The sequence below is a fragment of the Ctenopharyngodon idella genome, chromosome 3, assembly GCF_019924925.1.
Source record: "Ctenopharyngodon idella isolate HZGC_01 chromosome 3, HZGC01, whole genome shotgun sequence".
Classification (NCBI taxonomy): domain Eukaryota; kingdom Metazoa; phylum Chordata; class Actinopteri; order Cypriniformes; family Xenocyprididae; genus Ctenopharyngodon; species Ctenopharyngodon idella.
The window spans coordinates 13,639,191-13,659,402 of record NC_067222.1 but is presented as its reverse complement, the minus strand read 5'-3'; the positions used below and the strand labels follow the sequence as shown (position 1 = coordinate 13,659,402).

The following is a 20,212-nucleotide window of genomic DNA, read 5'->3' as shown; positions in this document are numbered from 1 at the left end:
AGTGTTTGCTGTTAGAAACTGATTATTTGAGTCAGGATATATGAGAAAAGACTATAAAACTGATCTACTGAAATATACTACAGCTATTTCTCAATATGACATGGATAAAACTACTGCTAAATAACTACAGCAATATTATATGTACATATGAATCAAAATATAGTTTGATTTTATGATTACTCCATTCATTAAAATAAAGTAAAAGATCATTAAAATGTTAGTACTACAAATACATTTACATATTTATCTGCTTAAAAAAAATACCCTGCAATTGTACTTTTGGTATACTAAGCATATCAGGTATAGAGATGTGTTACTGGATTCAGAAGGAAGCGCAGCACTGAGTTTATTTACACAACATATGGTGGCAACATCTGTATTCATCTGTAGAGGAGAGAATGAAAATAAATACTGCTGTAAGACATTTGCTGGAGCTAAAGAAGCTGCAAACTAAAAAACAAAAGACCAGATACTAACAACTTGTGCAGCGCAAACCCTCTTTTGGTGTTAAAAACTACTGTCAGGATTTACTAAAGACACGCAACTATGAAAAAGTGTGGACAGGGTTATTTCTGTGGCTGACCTTATTTGTAGGAGTTTCCCTTTCAGATGCAAAATTTATAGAGAGTAGTTGTCAAAAATATCAATATTTTGATCTGTATCAAGACTGAAATATCTGAAATGGTTACAGTTCTCCTTTTTTTCCCTTTTTTTTTGTTGCAGTATCGGTTATTTTTTGTAGTAAAACTATGGTCAATTTTCATAAGGGAATCACTGTATAATATCAGTCTTTAAATGCAAGATATTGGAGGAGGAGTTCACCTGCATCCTTTTTTACTTGGTAAGTTGGCATTTTATCTAATGCCAAAGACACTTATCCTATGATCAATAATTTATCATATTTACTTTCTCTCTCTGTCACAGTCTTGAGTTTTAAGGATTCATCTAAGCAGGGTTCACAGGGCTCCTTTTGACTTTTCTGAGTTTAAAATTTATTCAACACCACTTTGCTTGGAAAACAGTGATCATTGGATTAATCCTTTCCCATGTCAGTTTATAAACTGCTACTTTTATCAATCACTGATCAATCTTTTACCATCCTTCTCTCTCTCTCTCTCTCTCTCTCTGTCACACGCACACAGACAAGATGTACAAGGAGTTCACCTGCATCCTTTTTGATTGGGTAAGTTTACAATTTATTCAACACCACTTTTTTGAAGTACAATGTGTCAACTCTCACTGATTCTTGCTTACACATTACATGGCGTTAGTAGTTTTAAAGAGTAGGAGTTCGTATACCTATTCAGGGCAGGGGAGCGCAAGGACGGGTGGTATTTGTGATCTTATGTGGTGGTGGGCTGGTCTGGGCCAAAATGCCAGGGCTGATTTTTGGTCCCAGTCCATCCCTGGTGTCACCAGACTGAGGGGATTTGATGGTTATACATTTATTTTTGTCTTTATGCATACAACTGTTTTGTATACCATTACTTATATTTGGAAGAATTTACATTATTTTACTTTCCACATTTTAGATATCTGACTATATTTAAATGAAGAAACAGAATAATGTTAGGGTGAGCAATAATATCCTCAGTGAAGCTCCTCCCACAACAATCACATCATCAGTGAGGCTCCTCCCACAACAGTTCTCCAATAAATGCTGGAATATTCCCATCAGACGAGCATCAGAGCATCAGGAAGAGCTGAAATCTGCAAAGACTGAGTTTATTAAAGAGGACAGTGAGAACATGAGTGATCCAGAACCCTGCAGAATGAAACACACTGAAGATACTGAAGAACAAAGAGGTTGGTGTTTATTCTTCATTCATTCATGATGCTGAACAACATTCATGTTAGAGAGATTCAAACACTTCTGCACATTTACATTCAGATTTACTGTTGTATTTCTCTTATAGAAGTTATTCATAGTTATAGAGATTATTCTTCTTACAGTAACTTTGGTAACAGCGTTGATGAATGTGATCAACACTGTACAGTTTGTGTAAAAATGGATTGAGATCATTTTCTTGTCCTCCCATCATGCTGTAGAAAGAGCCCAGATGATGTCACTTCCTGGGTGTCACAGTTTTAAGAAATCCTCTGTTTCTAAAAGGAGGAAAATCATGTCAGAAGTAACAGGGTTGAGAGAAACATGTAGGACACTGATAATGCTGATAAAAATGGTTCATTTAAAACCAGTTAAAGCTGCAGCTACTCTAGACTTTCAACATGATAAATTTCTACAGACACTGAAACTGTCATGATATGATGTCACACATCTTTTTTAAAAACATAAATTCAGCATAACAAATACTAACTAGATAAAAAAAAGTTTGTCAAGACAAGACAGTTTTAACAATTTTAAGGTTAAGTTTGAAATTACTTTGCATCTTAGATTAGTAGTTTTAAAAGCTAGAATGTTCAATAGATAGATTTTGAATTTTGATGTACTGAAAATAAAATTAATTATTTTTTCTTTCATTTCAGCCCTGATGGAAGTGAAGGAGGAGAGTGAAGACCTGAGTGAAGTGGAGGAGGAACATCATGATGGGTGAGGAGAGACCTCTAAGTGTACAGTAGAACATAGTAAAGTGCTGTAGAATCCATCATTCATTCATTCGTTTCTTTTTGGCGGGAATACTACAAAGCATCTGGAAGGAGAGGACAGAGAGATCCAGTGATCCAGAACCTGCAGATGAAACATCATGATACTGAAGAACAAAGAGGTGTTTATTCTTCATTCCTCATTCATGATGCTGAACAACATGCTGATGCTCACCAGATTTACATTCTTTCTTGAACAAACTAGTTATTTCTATCATCTTCAAATCATCTTCATCAAATTAAAATAGATCATAATCGACCAGATTTGATGGGATTGAAGAGTTCAACAGTCATTTTAGTGATCTTGACTTTGGGCTTCACTTTTCATTTCATGTTTTCTCTCATTTGAAATTTTAGACCTGAAGTACATGAACAAGAAAGGAGAAAGAGAAGCTCCCCAAAAATGGGTCACCTTCACTTAGTGTAAAAAAAGATTCACATGTAAATCAAGACACATAGAGATTCAATCTATCAGAAACCCTGGAAACACACGAAAGGATTCACACCGGAGAGAAACACATCAGAGTTTGATCAATGATCTGGGGTCCGTTCTTCGTACCTTGCTTAATACATCTGAGATGATTTGACAGATGCTAGATCTTCTAATCGTGACAACTGATCTCTGGCTAATTTGGTTCTTCAAACGAATGTGCGGATTGGATTAAAATATCTGGATTAAGTTGTCTAAGATTACTGGGCATTCTCGTGTTCCCTGAAAAGGACAGATGTATCGATACTCGAAACTACGATCAACAATGCAGCGATTGGCTGGAGTCAAGACGGCAACATAATGACATCATATATTTAAAAAAGACACCTGATGAAAAACTTGACAAATTTCCAGACATTTATAAGGAAACAGCCAAGTGAATAAAATGACAGAAGAACGACAAATGATAACAGAATGAAATGTGCACTGTTTTTTTTTTTTTTTTTTTTACATGATTACCAAATTATTTAGGCTATATTCACGATTTCTATTTGTACAGGGACTTTTTTATTTCAATGTTGTAATTAGCAACTCATTTACCATGGAAGCAGATTTAACAGCATTAATTAAAGTTTCTTAAGGGTCAAGATCAAGTTATCTGCATCTCCTGCGCTTCATCAAGCCACTCCCATAATAGCTGTCGCGGTTCAAATTAATGCATGCACGGCATAGACTATCTGTACATCATGTGTGTAAGACTCCAATAAAATTATTAGGTAATTATTCGCTCACGAATGAATCTCTCAATGAGAAAAACTGGCTGTGTCTATATTATGATATACTACACAACGTTATAATATTATTTGCAAATTTATTTTTTAAATCATTATTATTGTCCCTGGTTTACATTAGGGTACTCTTGTGGGAAAGTAGCAGTGGCTGCGACAAACTTTGAGCATCACCTCCGCTTAAAAAGAAGCAATCTAATCCTGTTTACATGAAATAAGCCTGCTCCCGAGCAGGTTTGAGCTTACGGACCTGTTGCTATGACAGCAAGTCCAGGATGATCAATCAAATCCAGCTAACTGAGTTAGCAACGTACGAAGAACGAGCCCCTAGTCTACGATCACGATCACAGTAACTAGAACATCTTCAGATCCAGCAGTGACACCAAACGTGACACGATAAAGCATCTCTTCCATAGAAATCTGTCCTGATCAGCTGCAACTTGAGACACGACAGACAAACATCATCCAAAGTTGTCAAAGTTCATCTTCAGGAGCAGCAGTGTGAGATTTATATCGACCCAAAGATGAAGTTCCTCTCCAAATAACAATATCTAGGTGTTATATTCTTACGTCATTTTTTTTATATAAATTATGTGAATATGCTTTATTATTGTCATGTGCTGGTTGCAATAAATTGAGAAGATGGATTTATTTGCAGCAGTGTCAGATTTATTAAGCAGAAACCCTCGAAACAAAACACTCCAATAAAGAACAGAACAAGTGGTACAACGCAATAAGGGCTTGCAAAGAACTGAAAGAAACACAGAGCTTAAATACACTGAACAAACTAATTAACAAAATGAGACACACCTGACCAAACTAATCAATGAAATGAAAAACCAAGGTATCTTGGTTTTTCTTATTGTTCTAACAATCATATATTTACAGGCGGCGATCCCCACATCCTACTGCATCTCAACACATATGTGCCAATTCTGCAGCTTTATTTCGATAAAGCAGCTGATCACCGTGAACACCTTCACCTGTCTTTGCCATCCATCATGTCCCTCATTGCTGCTCTTCTCAATGTGGACATCGTTGACCCAAAAGATGAAGAAGATCACGATGATGGACCCCTTTTTTATTATTATTATTTTCAATACTTCACATTTTAAGATAAAGTTCTAAATGTCTGTTCAGTGGTCGCGATGTAACTAACAGAACACAATATTAAAATTGTGGTGCTTCTAATTAAGTGATAAAAAACAGTTGCAAATGTTGTACAAATATAACCTACTCATCTTTGCACCAATAAAATATTGCAACACTTTATGTTTAACTACCAAATTATATGTAATATCTAATTAATTTAATTTTGAATTTAACGTTTTTCTTGAAATCTCGCGATTTCGGGGCAAGTGAGTTCCTGAACATAATGCATGATGGGATATGCTTAGCCTCGATAGTATGGGTTTAGTATGCATTAAGGGCACTGCACTTTGGCATTTTTAAGACACGGGACAGTCTTGCGCACTTACTTCCTGTCGCGTGCACAAGCTCTCAAGTGGCCAAGACCGCAAGTGTAAAAAGTATTAAAAAGGTGCAATGGAGTATAAAAAGTATAAAAATTGAGCAACAGCCAGACCTGAAATTACTTGTGAAAACAATGCAGAATTTTGCTAGGAATAAGGACTTCTTTTCATCAGTTCCTGTTAAGTTTATTTGCCCACTAATGTTTTTCCTTGTGCGTTTTGGCATTTTTGTCATACACTGAGTGTGAATGCATTGTTGCATAAAAGTTTTGTAATCCAAGTTGTAATTTATGGCCCTTTGTATGTGTATATAAAATGTATGCGGTTTAAATGCGGCCCTCTTGGCCTCCAAACTTGAGTACCCCAGCATTAGCCTATTTGAGTCAGGATATATGCTAAAAGCCTACAAAACTACTCTACTGAAAGACAATACTGAGATGACTCGAAACGACTCCAACTCCTGCGAGGACTTCAGATGACGCAAACTCTGAATCAACATGTACCAATGCTACATTTTCTGTATCCTAATCATTTAACAACATGTATTCTTTACTTAAATGAGCTCATTGTTTCTGCCTTAAATTAATGCATTGTTTAAATTGATGCATTATTAGCTAGGCTAACTGTGCAGTTTTGTATACATAACTTAGACACCTCTGATTACAGATCACTCTAAATTGTAATGTAGACACATGCATTTTCTGTAAAGCTGCTTTGAAAGGACATGTATTGTGAAAAGCATTATACAAATAAATATGAATTGAACTGAATCATTCCTCACATTATGACATGGATAAAACATCAATAATACAAAAACATGAATGACACTCAGGTAAATAACTACGCCATAATATGTCCATATTAATCTAAACAGTTTGATTTACTAATAGCTGCATTAATTGGAAAAAATGATTAGATTATCATTAAGTTCTCATTAAAGGGTTAATATGAAGTATTTAGAGGTATCTGTTCAATACATTTCAATTTTAACAACATAATCTGCCAAAGATAACTGTCAACAGAGAAATAAAGGTAAAAATGAAAATCACAGCAGCAACACTTGAGATGGATTCCCATCAGTTCCCCTCTCAGATCTCAAACTTTGACTTTTGACTTGACATTCAGTAACAGTTCTCACTATAAAACATCGAAACAATCACACAAACTAACACACTCTGGTCTGAATGAATTCAACATATTTTCTTCACATGCTGCTGCTGCTGCTGCTCTAAACGTTTATTTCAGTACAAAGACGCCAGAAAAGATGCACAAGTAGCGCTGTGTCCGATGAAAACAATACAGAAATGAGTCTGTCGCTTGAACAAACCGAGAACAAACAAAGACTTGACGCTGAATCTGAATGAGGGAAGGGAAGGCGAGTGGTTGTTGTTTAAAGTTCATATTGTTCTGAATCCTCATGGTGTGACATCTGACTACAAACTCTTTGAAATGTATTATTTTTCATATTGAAAATACACAACAAAGTAAGTTGATTCACATATATGACAGCCTCTGAACTTTGTCAGTACTAATCTTATATACAGGCATTTGACCGTGCAAACGAATGGAACTGAAAATATTAGTGCTCAAATTGAACTCGTTTAATGGATTATTTCAGAACGGTAATGAAGATTCAATGTTAAGCATTAACTGCAATTATAGGAGCTAAGTTTAAGCTACTGAGTTGTTTGATCCCAGAGTAATTAGGTTGACTCACTTTCTTGCTTTGATGTTACGTTGTTTACTTCCTCCATAAGAAATGAGAAGACCATTAGAAGAAGACCATTATTACGTCACCACACACAGTTTATTGGCTCCACAAAATACCACCGTGCATAATGTCAAATTTAGTATCCAATACATTAAAGGAAGTTACATTCGTTCATCGCTTTCGCACTGTTGCGGTCAAAACCTGTTTGCCCTTCCGGGTCAAACACCTGCCTACAGCATTAGGAAGGCTACCTATGTACACTGAAATCTCTAATGTTCACAATGAGAATAACACATCACCTTTTCAAACACATTTTGGCTCCTACAACAACAGTTGACATTTTCAAAACTATGAATATATTGTGTAATATGATAAATCGTCTGTGCTGTTTTGCCTGATTGATTACAGATATTCGGATTTAGGTAAGGAGAGCAAACAATGAGCGAATAACCTATTCTAATCTGGGATAGTACAGTTTATCACTTGTGCCCTATTAAAATGTTTATAAGCCTGTTGTGAGTCATCCTTAATTTCTTGTTTATTTCGCATATAGCCAGTGTTTCTGTTAACTACATAAGCTACATACCTGAGGAGAATGTTTTATTAATCTTGCAGTCATCATAAACTTTGCAATTTGTACTTTATTTAATACAGTGCATAAACCTTTAAAGCATTGTTCTGATGGCCCAGTCTTTCTTATATAGGACAGCAGTTACCTCAAGAATATTATTCTATTGTTTTTCAGAAGCTTCATTTAGCTTTTGTGATGCATATCATCATCATGTAGAGTCACTGTCTGTTTCAGACTGGATGTGAGAGCTGAAGTCACTCTGGCAGTGTGTGATCTGGACACACATGGAGGCTGTTCTCATTGAGTGCCAAGGCCCTGTTTTAATCATCTCAGACAGCAGACATTCACTTCATTTTGCTTTGTTAGAGTTGATGAAAAGCATACAACTGTAAAAACATTCCAAATAAAACACTAAAAAAGTTGACATTTAATTTGTTTACATGGGCGTCACATTAACCAACATCAGAGAACAGTGAACATGAAAGTGTGTTGTTGAGTTATTGAAATATTAACTTTATTAATCTCAGTGGGACTTCAGGTAAATATTTTAGTTCAACAGAGTTTGGCTGACAGAAACGTTTGGGAATCCCTGCCCTACAATGTTGAAGATCAGAAATGGTATAATTGTATGTATACTTGTAAAATGAGAAGAAATACTTTTGAATAATATTTTCAAATCTTAAACACGATTAACAAAGCATTATGGATTATTAAATTTTGGATGATTTCACTTACCATTATAAAACACATGACATGATCAAAGAACAGACACGATGTGTGCTTTATATAAATATAAGTGTGTGTGTAGGAAATATTTAGTAATATAATATTTATTAGTAGTAGTTATTTCTCTAAACGGTATTTTACTCTTAACTAAATACAACCTGTTTTTGTTCATGAAAACAGGATGTGCTCTTTTGAGGGTCCATGTTAAAGGGATCGTTCATTAAAAATAAAAATTCTGATGCCCTCATCTTATTTCAAAGTTGTAATGACTATTTTTTTTTCGTGGGACTGTTACGTCCCATGTTATTATTTGTTTTGGGAATGGTATTTTGTTTGTTTGTTTTCTTCCCTCTGCTTTTTTTTTTCTTTGTCTTTACTTTCGTTTCAGCAGGGTGATGCGGGTACCTGAGTGGTCAAATCTTTTGCCAATCACCGTGACGCGTGGTGACCACAACGCGCGGCTTCACCAATGAGGGCGCCCTAGTTGATGATTAAAGAGCGCACCTGTGCAGGAAGCTGGAGTTCTCTGGCACGCCACACATTCTTTTGTTGTTTGGTGATTGACTCGCGTGCTTGTTTTACCCTGTACCATCCTTGTGTTTAATACCTGTTGGTTAAGTGTGTGTTCTTCGATAAGTCAGTGTTAACGGCCCATTTGATCTTTTCTCTTTGGTGTTTCTCTCCGTTTCTGTTATCTGGTTGATAAACCGACTTTACTAAACGGGGAAAGAGATAAAGAACAGGTAAGATATCACGTGATCCACATGTGCCACACTGAGCTATCAATTTCTGTATAGAACACTAGTTTAGTGACACGTGCCACTCTTTGTATTTTTGGTTTATAGTAAGGGTAGTGTATAGGGCGTCCTTGACGCTGAAGATTTTTCTTTTTGTTCAATGTAGGGTTTTTTTTTTGTGTGTGTGTGTGTGTGTGTGTGTGTGAATATTGATGGTTGAGTTAGATTAGAAGTTTTGTTTTCTGCTTAGTAAGATTGGTTATATTTTGTTTCTTTCTTTGATTTGGCACGGTCTCGTTCTTTTCTCTTTTCCCTGTTCTTTTATGTGAATTATTTTTGCTTGGTTAACGAATGTATATAATTTGTAAGTGTATGTAAATATATTTTGGGTTAATTTGTTCTGGTCTCACTGTAAATAAACACGTTGCTGACTTAAAAATGGTGTGATTGTTTTCCAGTAAGCGTTCAGTGTTTTAATGATGCACCCTTGTTTTCCCTAGATATTTTAAAAAAGGGTTTGTAACAGGGACATATTCTGACAAACGTATCAGTGTATTTTTTATACAATGGAAGTAAATGGGCACCAAAATGGTTCCTAATGTTCTTCAGAATATCTTCTTCACAGAAGAAAAGAAAAAACATACTGGTTCCAAACTGGTGAGTAAATGACACAATTTTCATTTTTGGATTTTGGACTATACCTTCAATCTATTATAATCGATTAGTACTTTGAGACTATTCCTAAATGTGTGGAAAGATGTTGCTTTGTTAAAGCTTTAAAAAAAAAAAAAAAAAAAAAAAAAAATTGTGACAGATACAAGTAAATGTGCAATTGTGTTACTTTAATTACAATTTTACATAATATACAGTATAATATGAGAGAACCGGAAAAATGTGTAGTTTGAGCCTTACTGACATGGCTGTGGAGGCTGGGAAACACTGGCTATAAAATTAAGAATTACACAAATACTCACAGCAGGCTCAGGTTTCATGTTATTAGGGCACAGATGTTTATTTCAGGCATTGTTGTTAACACTCTGCTGTCACCGAATGGCAAAAAGGTATAGTACAGGCTACTAACCAAAATATTCAAATTAAATCGAAAACCTCACAAATGAAATAAAAATAATTAAATAAAAGAAAGACATCAAATATAAACTACTAGCCTAGGCGAGCATGGGTTATTCGCTGATTTGCTGTGTCTGTAATCAATCAGGCAAAACAGCACAGACGATTTATCATATTACACAATATATTCATAGTTTTGAAAATGTCATCTGTTGCAGTTAATGCTTAACATTGAATCTTCATTACCGTTTCGAAATAATCCATTAAACGAGCTCGATTTGAGCACTAATATTCAGTTCCATCTGCGCGTTGTCTCAAGGCCACGCCCACAACAGGGGAAATATCATGAATATTCACGTATACTCCACCCACTGGAACAGGTTTTCACAGGAACCGAATATTACACAACACCGGGAGTTCTCGGAGGAAAAGGTGAGTTAAAACTTTATTTTTTAGTCATCATTTTTCACATATGTAATGTTAATTGCTACTTTGGATGTATAATGTTTTGTATTGTCAAGGCTTTTTAACTTTATTTGTCAATTTAATGACCTGTTTGTTTTATTTGCTCATATGAGACGCATCTGAGATTTTTAGATTTCCGTTTTAACGTTAGTTGTTTTTAATTTGGACACTAGCGAAAACTAATGTTACACACACAAAATATTTAACATATATATTTTTAAATTTCAGCTGTAGTGTTTGGGAGACTGTGCCGCTTGCTGTTGTTGATCGACGATGCTCACGTGATCCTGTCACTGATAGTGGAGCCTGTAAGTTTTTTGCTAAATTTAAATGTTTTTCTAAACTTGTTAATTCGCCGCTCGTTATGAGTTCAGGCATATTTTCTATTATTTTATTTTTTTTAGGCTATAAAATACTGTAGATTTTGTTCTAGTTCTGGAGTTCTAGTTCTGTGCGTACCCTGAGATAAAATCCTGCAGGCGCCCCTGACTGTATGTACTTTTTATTTTCAGAAGCAGAAGCGGAGATAGTTTGTGCAGCTTCAACAAGGTTAGAATGATCATGAGACACTAAGAAGTAGAATATATTTTTTAATTATTTAATTTGTGTAATTTATGAATTGATATGTTCTCTGCACTTGTGTCTTTGTTCATATGTTTCTGTCTGTCTGGAACAGGTGCAGGTCCAAACCTATCTGTCAAGACGCTTCTTTGTCCACATGCTGTCCGCCCCAGCAGCCCAACGATTGTGCTGAAGAGCCTCTGACCACAAGTCATAGGTACAGGATAATGTTCATAGTCAAGTCATCTTCATTTCTGTAACACTTTATACTAAACAGCTGCACAGTAATAAACATGAAAGTAACAGAATTCAAAAGTTGAATTTAAATATAAAGGCCAAAAAACAGATTTTTTTATTTATTTTTTTTTTTTTTGGATAACAAAAATAAAGTTTTTGTTTCTGATAATACTAGAAAAAGGGATACTTCACCCAAAAATGAAAATACTCTCAGAATATGACTTTCTTTCAAATGATGATTTTTAGAAAATAATCGTGTAAGTGTAAGGTTGACGCTTCAACAACCACACAGAGTAAAAAAACAACAGTAGTCAATATGATCCTAGCTGAAGTGAAACAATAGGTGTGTTTTACAGGGTATCTGCGGGGCATTAAAAGTCATTTAATGGATTTTGCGACAATTAAGGCCTTAAATGGAATTAAAAAGCATTAAATTTTATTCCTACAGGCATTAATCTTTTTTCTTTAGATAGTTTTGAAGCAAAATAATACCAGTTTATATTGAATATAGCCTTCATAATTAATAACTTTGATTTGCTGTCACAAAATATGTACACTGGTGTGATACACACACAGAACCAGTTTGGTAATTGCCTCCGGCCGTAACGTTGTTTTGGACAGCGGCGGGCTGGGACCTGGAGACGGATGGTTGAATCAGTGTTGCCAACTTAGCGACTTTTCAGACCCCTTTTGCGACTTTTTTCCAAGAAAGCGCATTGTGACAAATATAATTGTTAACCTGATCTAGCTTCTGAGACTCCCCGGTACTGCCGCACAAGGTCTTGCTTTCCTGCCGCAAGCGTACCTGCGTCTGCTCTGTTCAGTGGCGAGAGGAGCAGAGCATATTCAGTTGAGGATGTCAGAGAACAAATAAAACAGATACTATTGCTTCTAACCTGAGTGATCATTTTACGTGTACATAAAGCCAAAATCACAGCAAATGTCTTTATCTTATGTGTATGGTGATTTTGTCAGACAACTTATAAATCAGGATTTTAGCGCTGGTTTAACATGTCAGGGCTCGACACTAATGCTTGTCAATTAGTCCGGGAAAAGTGTATTTTTTTTGAAGGGGCAAGTGAAAGAGAATTTTACTTGCCCGGCCAGGCAAGGACCTGATTAAAACGTCAATACCAAAAAACAAACAAAACAAACAAACAAACAAAAAAAGCGAGAATGACTGATTTTATTACATTTAGTTTAAGTGGCGATCCATAGTGGATAATAATAGGCTGTATAATGTAGTGACGATAACAAGGTTGTGCTGTTGAGGCTCGCGCACCATCTCGAGGAGAAATGGAAACATGAGCGAAGCGCACACACAAAAAGAAGTTTTTATAACTTGATACAAGCAAAATCACATGACCAAGAATGCTGTTTTCCTAAATAGGCTACCGTCACGATTAAAAACGTGACACTGATTTCATACAACTGTTCAGTTAACAAATATTAAGTCACTTAAATTTTAGAAAGAACACTGACTGTTTTTGTTCTAATTTAGCAGCAAAAATAGTCTCAAACAAAGATCACAGCAGAAGCGCAACACTCAGCCTTGTTTTCATTACTGAATGATTCAGCGTTTTGAATGAATCGGTCAAAGATTAAATGACCCATTCATAAACAACTGCCTCTTTCTTGAATGAATCAGCCATTGGAATTAATCGTTTAAATGAATGACTCACTTATTAAGACGGTTATTTGACGCCACCTACTGGTGGTTTAGTTTAATTTTTAAAAGTATCGTTTTCCCTCCAACATTTCTTTCAATCCCATAAAATTATTTAATGCAGTTGTACCTTTTTTTTTTTTTTTTTTTTTTTTTTTAAATTGTAAATTTAATTTGATTGGTGACCGCCCTTAGTGTCTTATTCTAATTAAATTTATTGATCGAATTTAAGAATGTAAAATGAAAGATGAATCATACATTTTAGTGAATGAAAAGTGAATAAAAAGGCTTAATGTCGAGCCCTGTATGTAGTCTTAATGGGCCGCGCTTCAGTCACCATTTCATATTGTCTGACAACAAAAACAGAAAAAATATATAGATGAAACAATTTTATTGGGAATTTGGCTGTATTAAAATATATTATGTGAGCAAAAAGGGTAGCAGCAGAGAAGCAAACAAATGTAAAGGGCTGACACTTGGCAGAATGCGAATGCAACTTAATGATATGATGAATATTCTAATTACCTTATGACGTCATCTATCGACATTTACCGACATATATATATATATATATATATACATATATAGCATTAAAAATTTTAAAAAATTGCCATTAAATTAGATTTGATGAAACCTGTAGAAATCCTGGTTTTAGAAAAATACTAATACTTTAAAGTCTGTGCTTCCAAATGACTCTTTAAAACACACATCACAAGTTACAACATGCTGACTTTGAGCCCATATTAGACAGTTGGCAAAACTGTAGTGTAACAAATTTACCGTAATAGTATTTTCCTCAAACACACCTATTGTTTCACTTCAGAAAACATTGATTCGTCAGCTGAGGTCATGTGGATTACCATCATGTTCACTTTGTTTGGTTTTTGACCTTGCGTGAACTCACAGAGATGGATTATTTTTCTTAATATCTCTGTTTGTATTCCACAAAAAAAGAGAATGTCATAATCATCTGGAACAGCATGAGGATAAGTAAATGATGAGATAATTTCTGTTTTTGGGTGGATTATCCCGTTAAGTTAGCTTAAATGAATGTGCCTTTGTGATATTCCACTATCCCTTCATTTGTAAAAGTGAAAATGCAATGCAGAAGTGTAAAGAAAGGCTAATCTGACCTCTCCTCAATCATCAGTTTCTTTACTGTCCAAAAATATGCCCATTAAATATCTTAAAAATCCAGTATACCTGTAACTGTTTCAGTTCCAGTGTAAACAAAAATATCAGGAAATCCAAAACTGGTCAAAAGACAAAGTGCATGCCCTCTGTACCTGTACAGATTGTTCAGTTGTTGTTTTTTGTCTTTTGTAGGAGCAAAGAGCAAAACTGACAGTGGTGGAGAGAGAAGAAGTGCCCTTGATGAGGAAACATGGCAGCCATATACGGTAAGTCAATACTTGGTGAAAGGAAAATTTACTACAAACATTTAGTTAAAAATAACTGATTTTTGTCTCACAGTCAAGAAGAGATTTCCAAATGTGTCCAAAGAGGCTTTGAGGATTTGAACTGGGGAAACTGAGACTTCTTGAAAGCAAAAAAGTTATATTTGTTTGAATATTGTAATTTTTTTTTGAACATTGTAAAGTATATTCCTTGCTGATTTATTCAAATGTTCAACAAATGTTCAACAAATAAAAGTTTTTCAAATGTCACATGTGAATGTATTTTCGTGGGTTGATATATATATATGTAGGGCAAAATATATTTTTAAATGCTTTTGAAAAATATATTTTGAAAATATATATATTTTTTAAAAATATACAAAAAATGGCCAGGAAAAAAAATATTTTTAAGAAAATATATTTATGTAAATATATTTGAAAATATATTTTAGCGACTATATTTTTTGGCCATTTTTTTTTTTGTTGTATATTTTGAAATATATTTTATTTATTTATATATATATATATATATATATAATTTTTTTTTTTTTTTTTTTTTACTGTATGGGATTTAGTGATATTTGTAAATTGTCTTTCTAAATGTTTTGTTAGCATGTTGCTAATGTACTGTTAAATGTGGTTAAAGTTACCATTGTTTCTTACTGTATTCACGGAGACCAGAGCTGTTATTTTCATTTTTAAACGCTTGCAGTCTGTATAATTCATAAAGCATCTTCATTCTTTATAAATCTCTCCAAGTATGTAGCTTTAGCCACGTAGCACACTATCAAACTCATTCAGAATCACATTTTAACAAACATTCACAAAATACATGCCATACTTACGTGATCTGATATGCTGCATCACGAACAGTTTGTAAAGATCCATTTTAACAGTTATATTGTGAACTTCTGTAGTATTTATGCAGGGTTTAATGGAGTCGCAAGTTTGGGGGCGGGGAGCACGAGCATTTAAAGGTGTACACACACAGATCAGAGCATTTTTCCTCCCAACCCAAAATAGGCAGTTAAAACATGGTATAATAAAAAATCTATGGGGTATTTTGAGCTGAAACTTCACAGACACATTCTGGGGACACCTTAGATTTATATTACATCTTGTGAAATTGACATTCTAGGGCACCTTTAAACATCCAGCCAGCAGAATAAAGTAACATTATGTCCTTAAACTAACACATTTTTAATTTAGGGTAAAAATTAATTAATTTTCTTCTAAAAGTTTCAGATTATACTCCCTTTACAGATGCGCTTTTTATTTTTTCACTTTTTTCATGATGTTTTTCCATTTAATCAGAACCGGTTTATCTGGATGAGCTGCAGTTTCAAATTTCTTTGTCAAACAAGGAAGAAGGCAATACAGGTTTGAACATACTGCCTTCATGTGCCAGATCACTTTCACTTTGACGATCCAGAGAGATGATCATAACTTCAGCTGAACATGGACCGGCTTATGTTAATTTTTGTCACTGTAATTCCAGTTATATCGGACGGTATGTACATTGTTTTTTCTCTTCAAGTTAATTTTGAAAGCAAGGCAGATCGTTAATTATGTCCCATTTAAGTCTCTGCAAACTTACAGTATCAGTTAAAGTTTTGGACACATTTGACTGAATTTATGTTGCTCATGATCTTAAATCATTTTTCCAGAAAAAAGGTACAAAAGCTGTCACTGGGGCGGTAACTTTTCAAAAGTTACACCTTTGTACCTTATTTACCCTTAAATGTGCATATTAATACTTCAAAAGTGAATATTAATATCTTAATGGTACATATTAGTAACATTTGAAAGGGTACCGCCCCAGTGACAGATCTTGTACCTTTTTTCTGAGTGTGAAGAGTAAACGTCATTGCGTGTCCTTTAATAGTGTGTAAAATCAACGCATGTGTTATAATTAGTAAATATTAAGACCACTTTTAGATGAATCTCTCCTGATTTACTCATAATGATCAACATGATTTTGCTTGATGTCTTAAGCTTCCAGCAGTTTTGTAGGTTGTTTTACTTGAGATGAAGATTATGTGATTTGTACATACAGCTTTTATTCTGATTTATTTCTCTCATTTAATATATATATATATATACGTGTTTCTAATCAGAAGGCAGATTTTGGTGATTTCTGTGCTTTGCTGTTCTCATAGTCTGTGAATAAGTGAAGCTGGTAATGCAGTTTTTGTTGTTTAATCCTCCTCTGCTGAGTGATCTGTTAGTGTTTAATGTTCTGTTGGGATTTAAAAGATTTCTGTAATGTCTGAGTGCAGCTGCCAGTCATTTGACCATTTTTTAATGATTTTTTACACAGTGTATAGTCTTCTATATATTTAAATATTTTATATAAGTGAACGCGATTTCAACTGAAGGTTAAGCCGGGATATGGATTACTTCCTCTAGAAATGCTTTTCATTTTTTTAAAGTGATTTTTTTCCGACTTAATCAGAACCGGTTTGTCTAAATTAGTTGCTAGATTAGTTTCACAGTAAAGTAAAACAGGTTTCAGCAAGTTTGGATGCACCAGAATTATCTTGTATAAAATGTTTGAATTTGACGAGCTAAAAAGATGATGATAATTTGTCATAACTGAACATGGACCTGCTTATATTTATATTTGTCATTCTAATAACATCTGATGGTTTACTTAATTTTTTCTCTTTAATCTAATGCTGGTGAAAAAGGCACAAACATGCATTTCTTTTTGCAGCTAAAATTTTAGTTAAGAATATTTCTGTGGATGAGCTGGAGCAGATAGTAAAGGAAAAGCAGTGTTTAAATGCTTCTCATGATGCACCTCTTGAAGCTGAAGGTCCAGAGTGAGCAGAGCTGGAATCTAGATGAAAAACAAGCTCAAATACAAGTTTACATTTGATTAACATTGGTTTGGTTTTTTTAAATTTCATGTCAGCTAATGTCATGTTGAGGCGTGTCAGTTTGTGTTGTACTCAGGTGATATTTCCTGGTTACCTGATTTGACCCAGTGTTTACAACCTGTTTTTCCTATAACAATTAAAGTGAAAGAATTTCTGTCAATGATTCATAACAATGTTTGTAGTACCAAAGTGCAAAAAAAAAAAATAAAAAAAATATTTGACACAAATGATCAAGGGAATTTGTACATTTAATTTAAATCTACTTCTTCCGAACAAATGAATGTGCATACACACATGTTGTGAATTAGGTGCATTTTTTTTTTTCATGAGAAATTCTCTTGTGCATATAAATATGAATATTAGCAACTATTAGTGAGTGAGACCTATTATTTGAGATAATAGATGACAGAGTTGTAGTCAAAAAGACCAAGACCATTCAAGAATGAAATTCAAGAATGCAAAAATGAAATGATTGAGTGCTGATTGAGCATTAGTGATGAACAACTGCTTTTAACAAGAATCACTGAAGGAAAGAGTAACGAGAACAGAAAAAAAGAGAAACATAAGAACTACAATTGACTTCCAGCCACAGCCTTAGATGAAATCAACTGAAGATAAAAGAAGACATAAAGGCCTGGATTCACAAACAGGGCTTAGCCTAAACCAGGATTAGGCCTTAGTTCAATTAGGGTATTTAAGCAGCTTTTATAAATGTACACTAGACAAAAAACATTACTGGTGTGCATCTTTAGACAAAACAATGGCACTGACATATTTTAAGATATGACAGTGCAAGTTACTTTAAGTTAAAAAGCTCAAACATGCATTTTAGTCTAGGATTAGCTTAAGCCTTGTCTGTGAAACTGGGGGTAAATCTCTCAAGATCTGATTAAACAACTGCTGTAACTTTGTGTTTATAAGACATTTGTTATGGTGATTGTCACCACTGTTGAGATTCATACGCTGATTCTTGATGTCTGTGTGAGTCTAAATGATGCAGTAGTTCAAAACTTTCTGTGCACATTGTGTTTTAGAAAGCGTCCAGATAATCTGATTGTCATAACACTGCTGGATCTCATGCTGTAGAGTCACAGGGCTACTATAATCAATACCATAAAATTACACATTAACCAGATGATCAGACCTGTGGACTCTGAATGAGATCAGTGAATCAAGTCACTACATGATGATTGTCATCATCATAATCATCAACACCTGACTTTTTTTGCATTAAAAAAATGTCTTACAAACACAAAGTTGCAGCAGCCAGAGGAAAGCTAACATTAAAAAGTCAAGGATGAAACTACTATTTTCAATAAAACATCAACATCTAAACCTCGGTTAATTCTCAATAAGAACTTTTGTATGACAGTAATAAAGTCAGTCTGGTTAGTAATAAGCAAAGCTGGTAATGCTGTTTGTGAAGTTGTTTAATCCTCATCTGCTGAGATCTTGAGAGATTTAATGTCGTCTTTTTCATCTAAGGTTGTGGCTGGAAATCAGTTGTGGTTTCTGTTCTTGTTGTTTCTCTTTCCTTCAGTCATTGTTTGTTAGCAGCAGGTGTTCATCACTAATACTCAATCATCACTTGATTAATCACTTAATTATCTCATTAAGGGGCTTGGATTTTGGCCGTTCATTTACGTGACAGTGGCGTTTTGCAGGCCTAAAAACAAACTTTTGAAAATGTGTTTCAAATAGGGGTGTAACAATACATCGATATAGATCGATACATCGATCTAATGTCTAACGATACGAAGCATCGATGCAACGTGTAAAAAATCGATACCTGTGGGCTATTTATAGACTAGAGGCACCTTTGTTTCAACACTCTCCACATTTAACACAATGACAGTCTGCATTATCGCCAACACATGCATTCTGGTTTAAACTACCTTTCAGAACTTGTGAAAGACGCTCGGGACAGTAGATGGAACTGTCACTGTCCCGATCGAGCCAGTGCTGAATCTTCACGAAAGTTTATAATTTGCTTGTGTTTAAAGCCTTGCAAAAAGCAGTGTGCTCACATCTCAAACAGTGTCTGTTAGTTAGATCACAACACTGGAGAATAGAGTGCTATGAATCGTTCTTCACACACACAGTAACTGAAATTAAAACTGATAAAAGAAAATGCTCAATAAACTGCAGAGGACTCTGTGTTGTTTCAAGCGCATCATTCTGCACACGGGATGTGCGTAAGTGCTTTGTGCTACTCTGTATTGGAGCCTTTATAATACTTTTGCACAATGAAAGAATATTAATAGCCTGTCTTTTTCTGTCCTATGTTGTTGCTTCATTAAAAAGCTGCTTTATATACATTTAAAATAAATGTCTTTTAATTTTATAGATTATAGGCCTATATACACAATATATACAACATTTCCTTGTTCATCAGCATTTTAGCACAGAAGCCTAAACTACTTTCTTGACTGTTGTCATGTCATAAGCTGTCATTATATTACTGTGTGAATTTTTTATTTGTGGATGTTCTAATCAGGGTGCACAATGTGAAATTTTAAAATAATTGTTTGTTATATAATTTGGTTGCAGTTGTAAGTTAATAAAAACGTAACTGGTAGTGTAAAATAGGCTCATAATATCGAAATATTAATCGATATACCCCGTATCGTATCGTAATCGTATCGCAGAACTTTTTGAGGTATCGATATTGTATCAAATTGTGACGAACCGTCCGATTTACACCCCTAGTTTCAAATTGCAAGTTTTTGAAAACAAGACTGAATGCTGTCTGTCACTGTCAATGCACTGTAAAAAAAAACATTTTCATGATTTATCACAACTTCACAAAAACTTTTGTCTAATCAGCTTAGGTTCATGTTGTTCAGGTAACATACTATTTTGAGTTTCTGTTGGATAAATTAATAAAACTTTTTTGT

The 20,212-nt window shown here is 34.4% G+C and overlaps 2 protein-coding genes and 1 long non-coding RNA gene across 4 annotated transcripts in view; 2 read left to right on the top strand and 1 right to left on the bottom strand.

Annotated features, from left to right (window-relative positions):
• The window catches only part of LOC127510021 (ecto-ADP-ribosyltransferase 5-like), a 101,284-nt gene that overhangs the window by 27,925 nt on the left and 53,147 nt on the right, over positions 1–20,212 (top strand). The window lies entirely within an intron of this gene.
• The window catches only part of LOC127509874 (uncharacterized), a 196,512-nt gene that overhangs the window by 134,226 nt on the left and 42,074 nt on the right, over positions 1–20,212 (top strand). Inside the window, exons 2-8 of the mRNA XM_051889078.1 lie at positions 10,107–10,539; positions 10,801–10,880; positions 11,085–11,121; positions 11,249–11,350; positions 14,363–14,436; positions 14,510–14,590; positions 15,748–15,943. Of these exons, the coding sequence (XP_051745038.1) occupies positions 15,892–15,943 (52 nt within the window). The 5' untranslated portion in view covers positions 10,107–10,539; positions 10,801–10,880; positions 11,085–11,121; ... (2 more) ...; positions 14,510–14,590; positions 15,748–15,891. The remainder of the gene's footprint in view (positions 1–10,106; positions 10,540–10,800; positions 10,881–11,084; positions 11,122–11,248; positions 11,351–14,362; positions 14,437–14,509; positions 14,591–15,747; positions 15,944–20,212) is intronic.
• LOC127510077 (uncharacterized) lies at positions 1,216–15,738 on the bottom strand. Of its 2 annotated transcripts, XR_007929460.1 has the most exons (4): positions 15,279–15,738; positions 2,520–2,651; positions 1,952–2,106; positions 1,216–1,719 (listed from the first exon to the last, which is right to left on the bottom strand). It is a non-coding gene; the product is annotated as an uncharacterized LOC127510077 (long non-coding RNA). The 2 variants fall into 2 exon arrangements; XR_007929459.1 differs by lacking the exon at positions 1,216–1,719 and having other exon boundaries at positions 1,790–2,106; positions 15,279–15,736.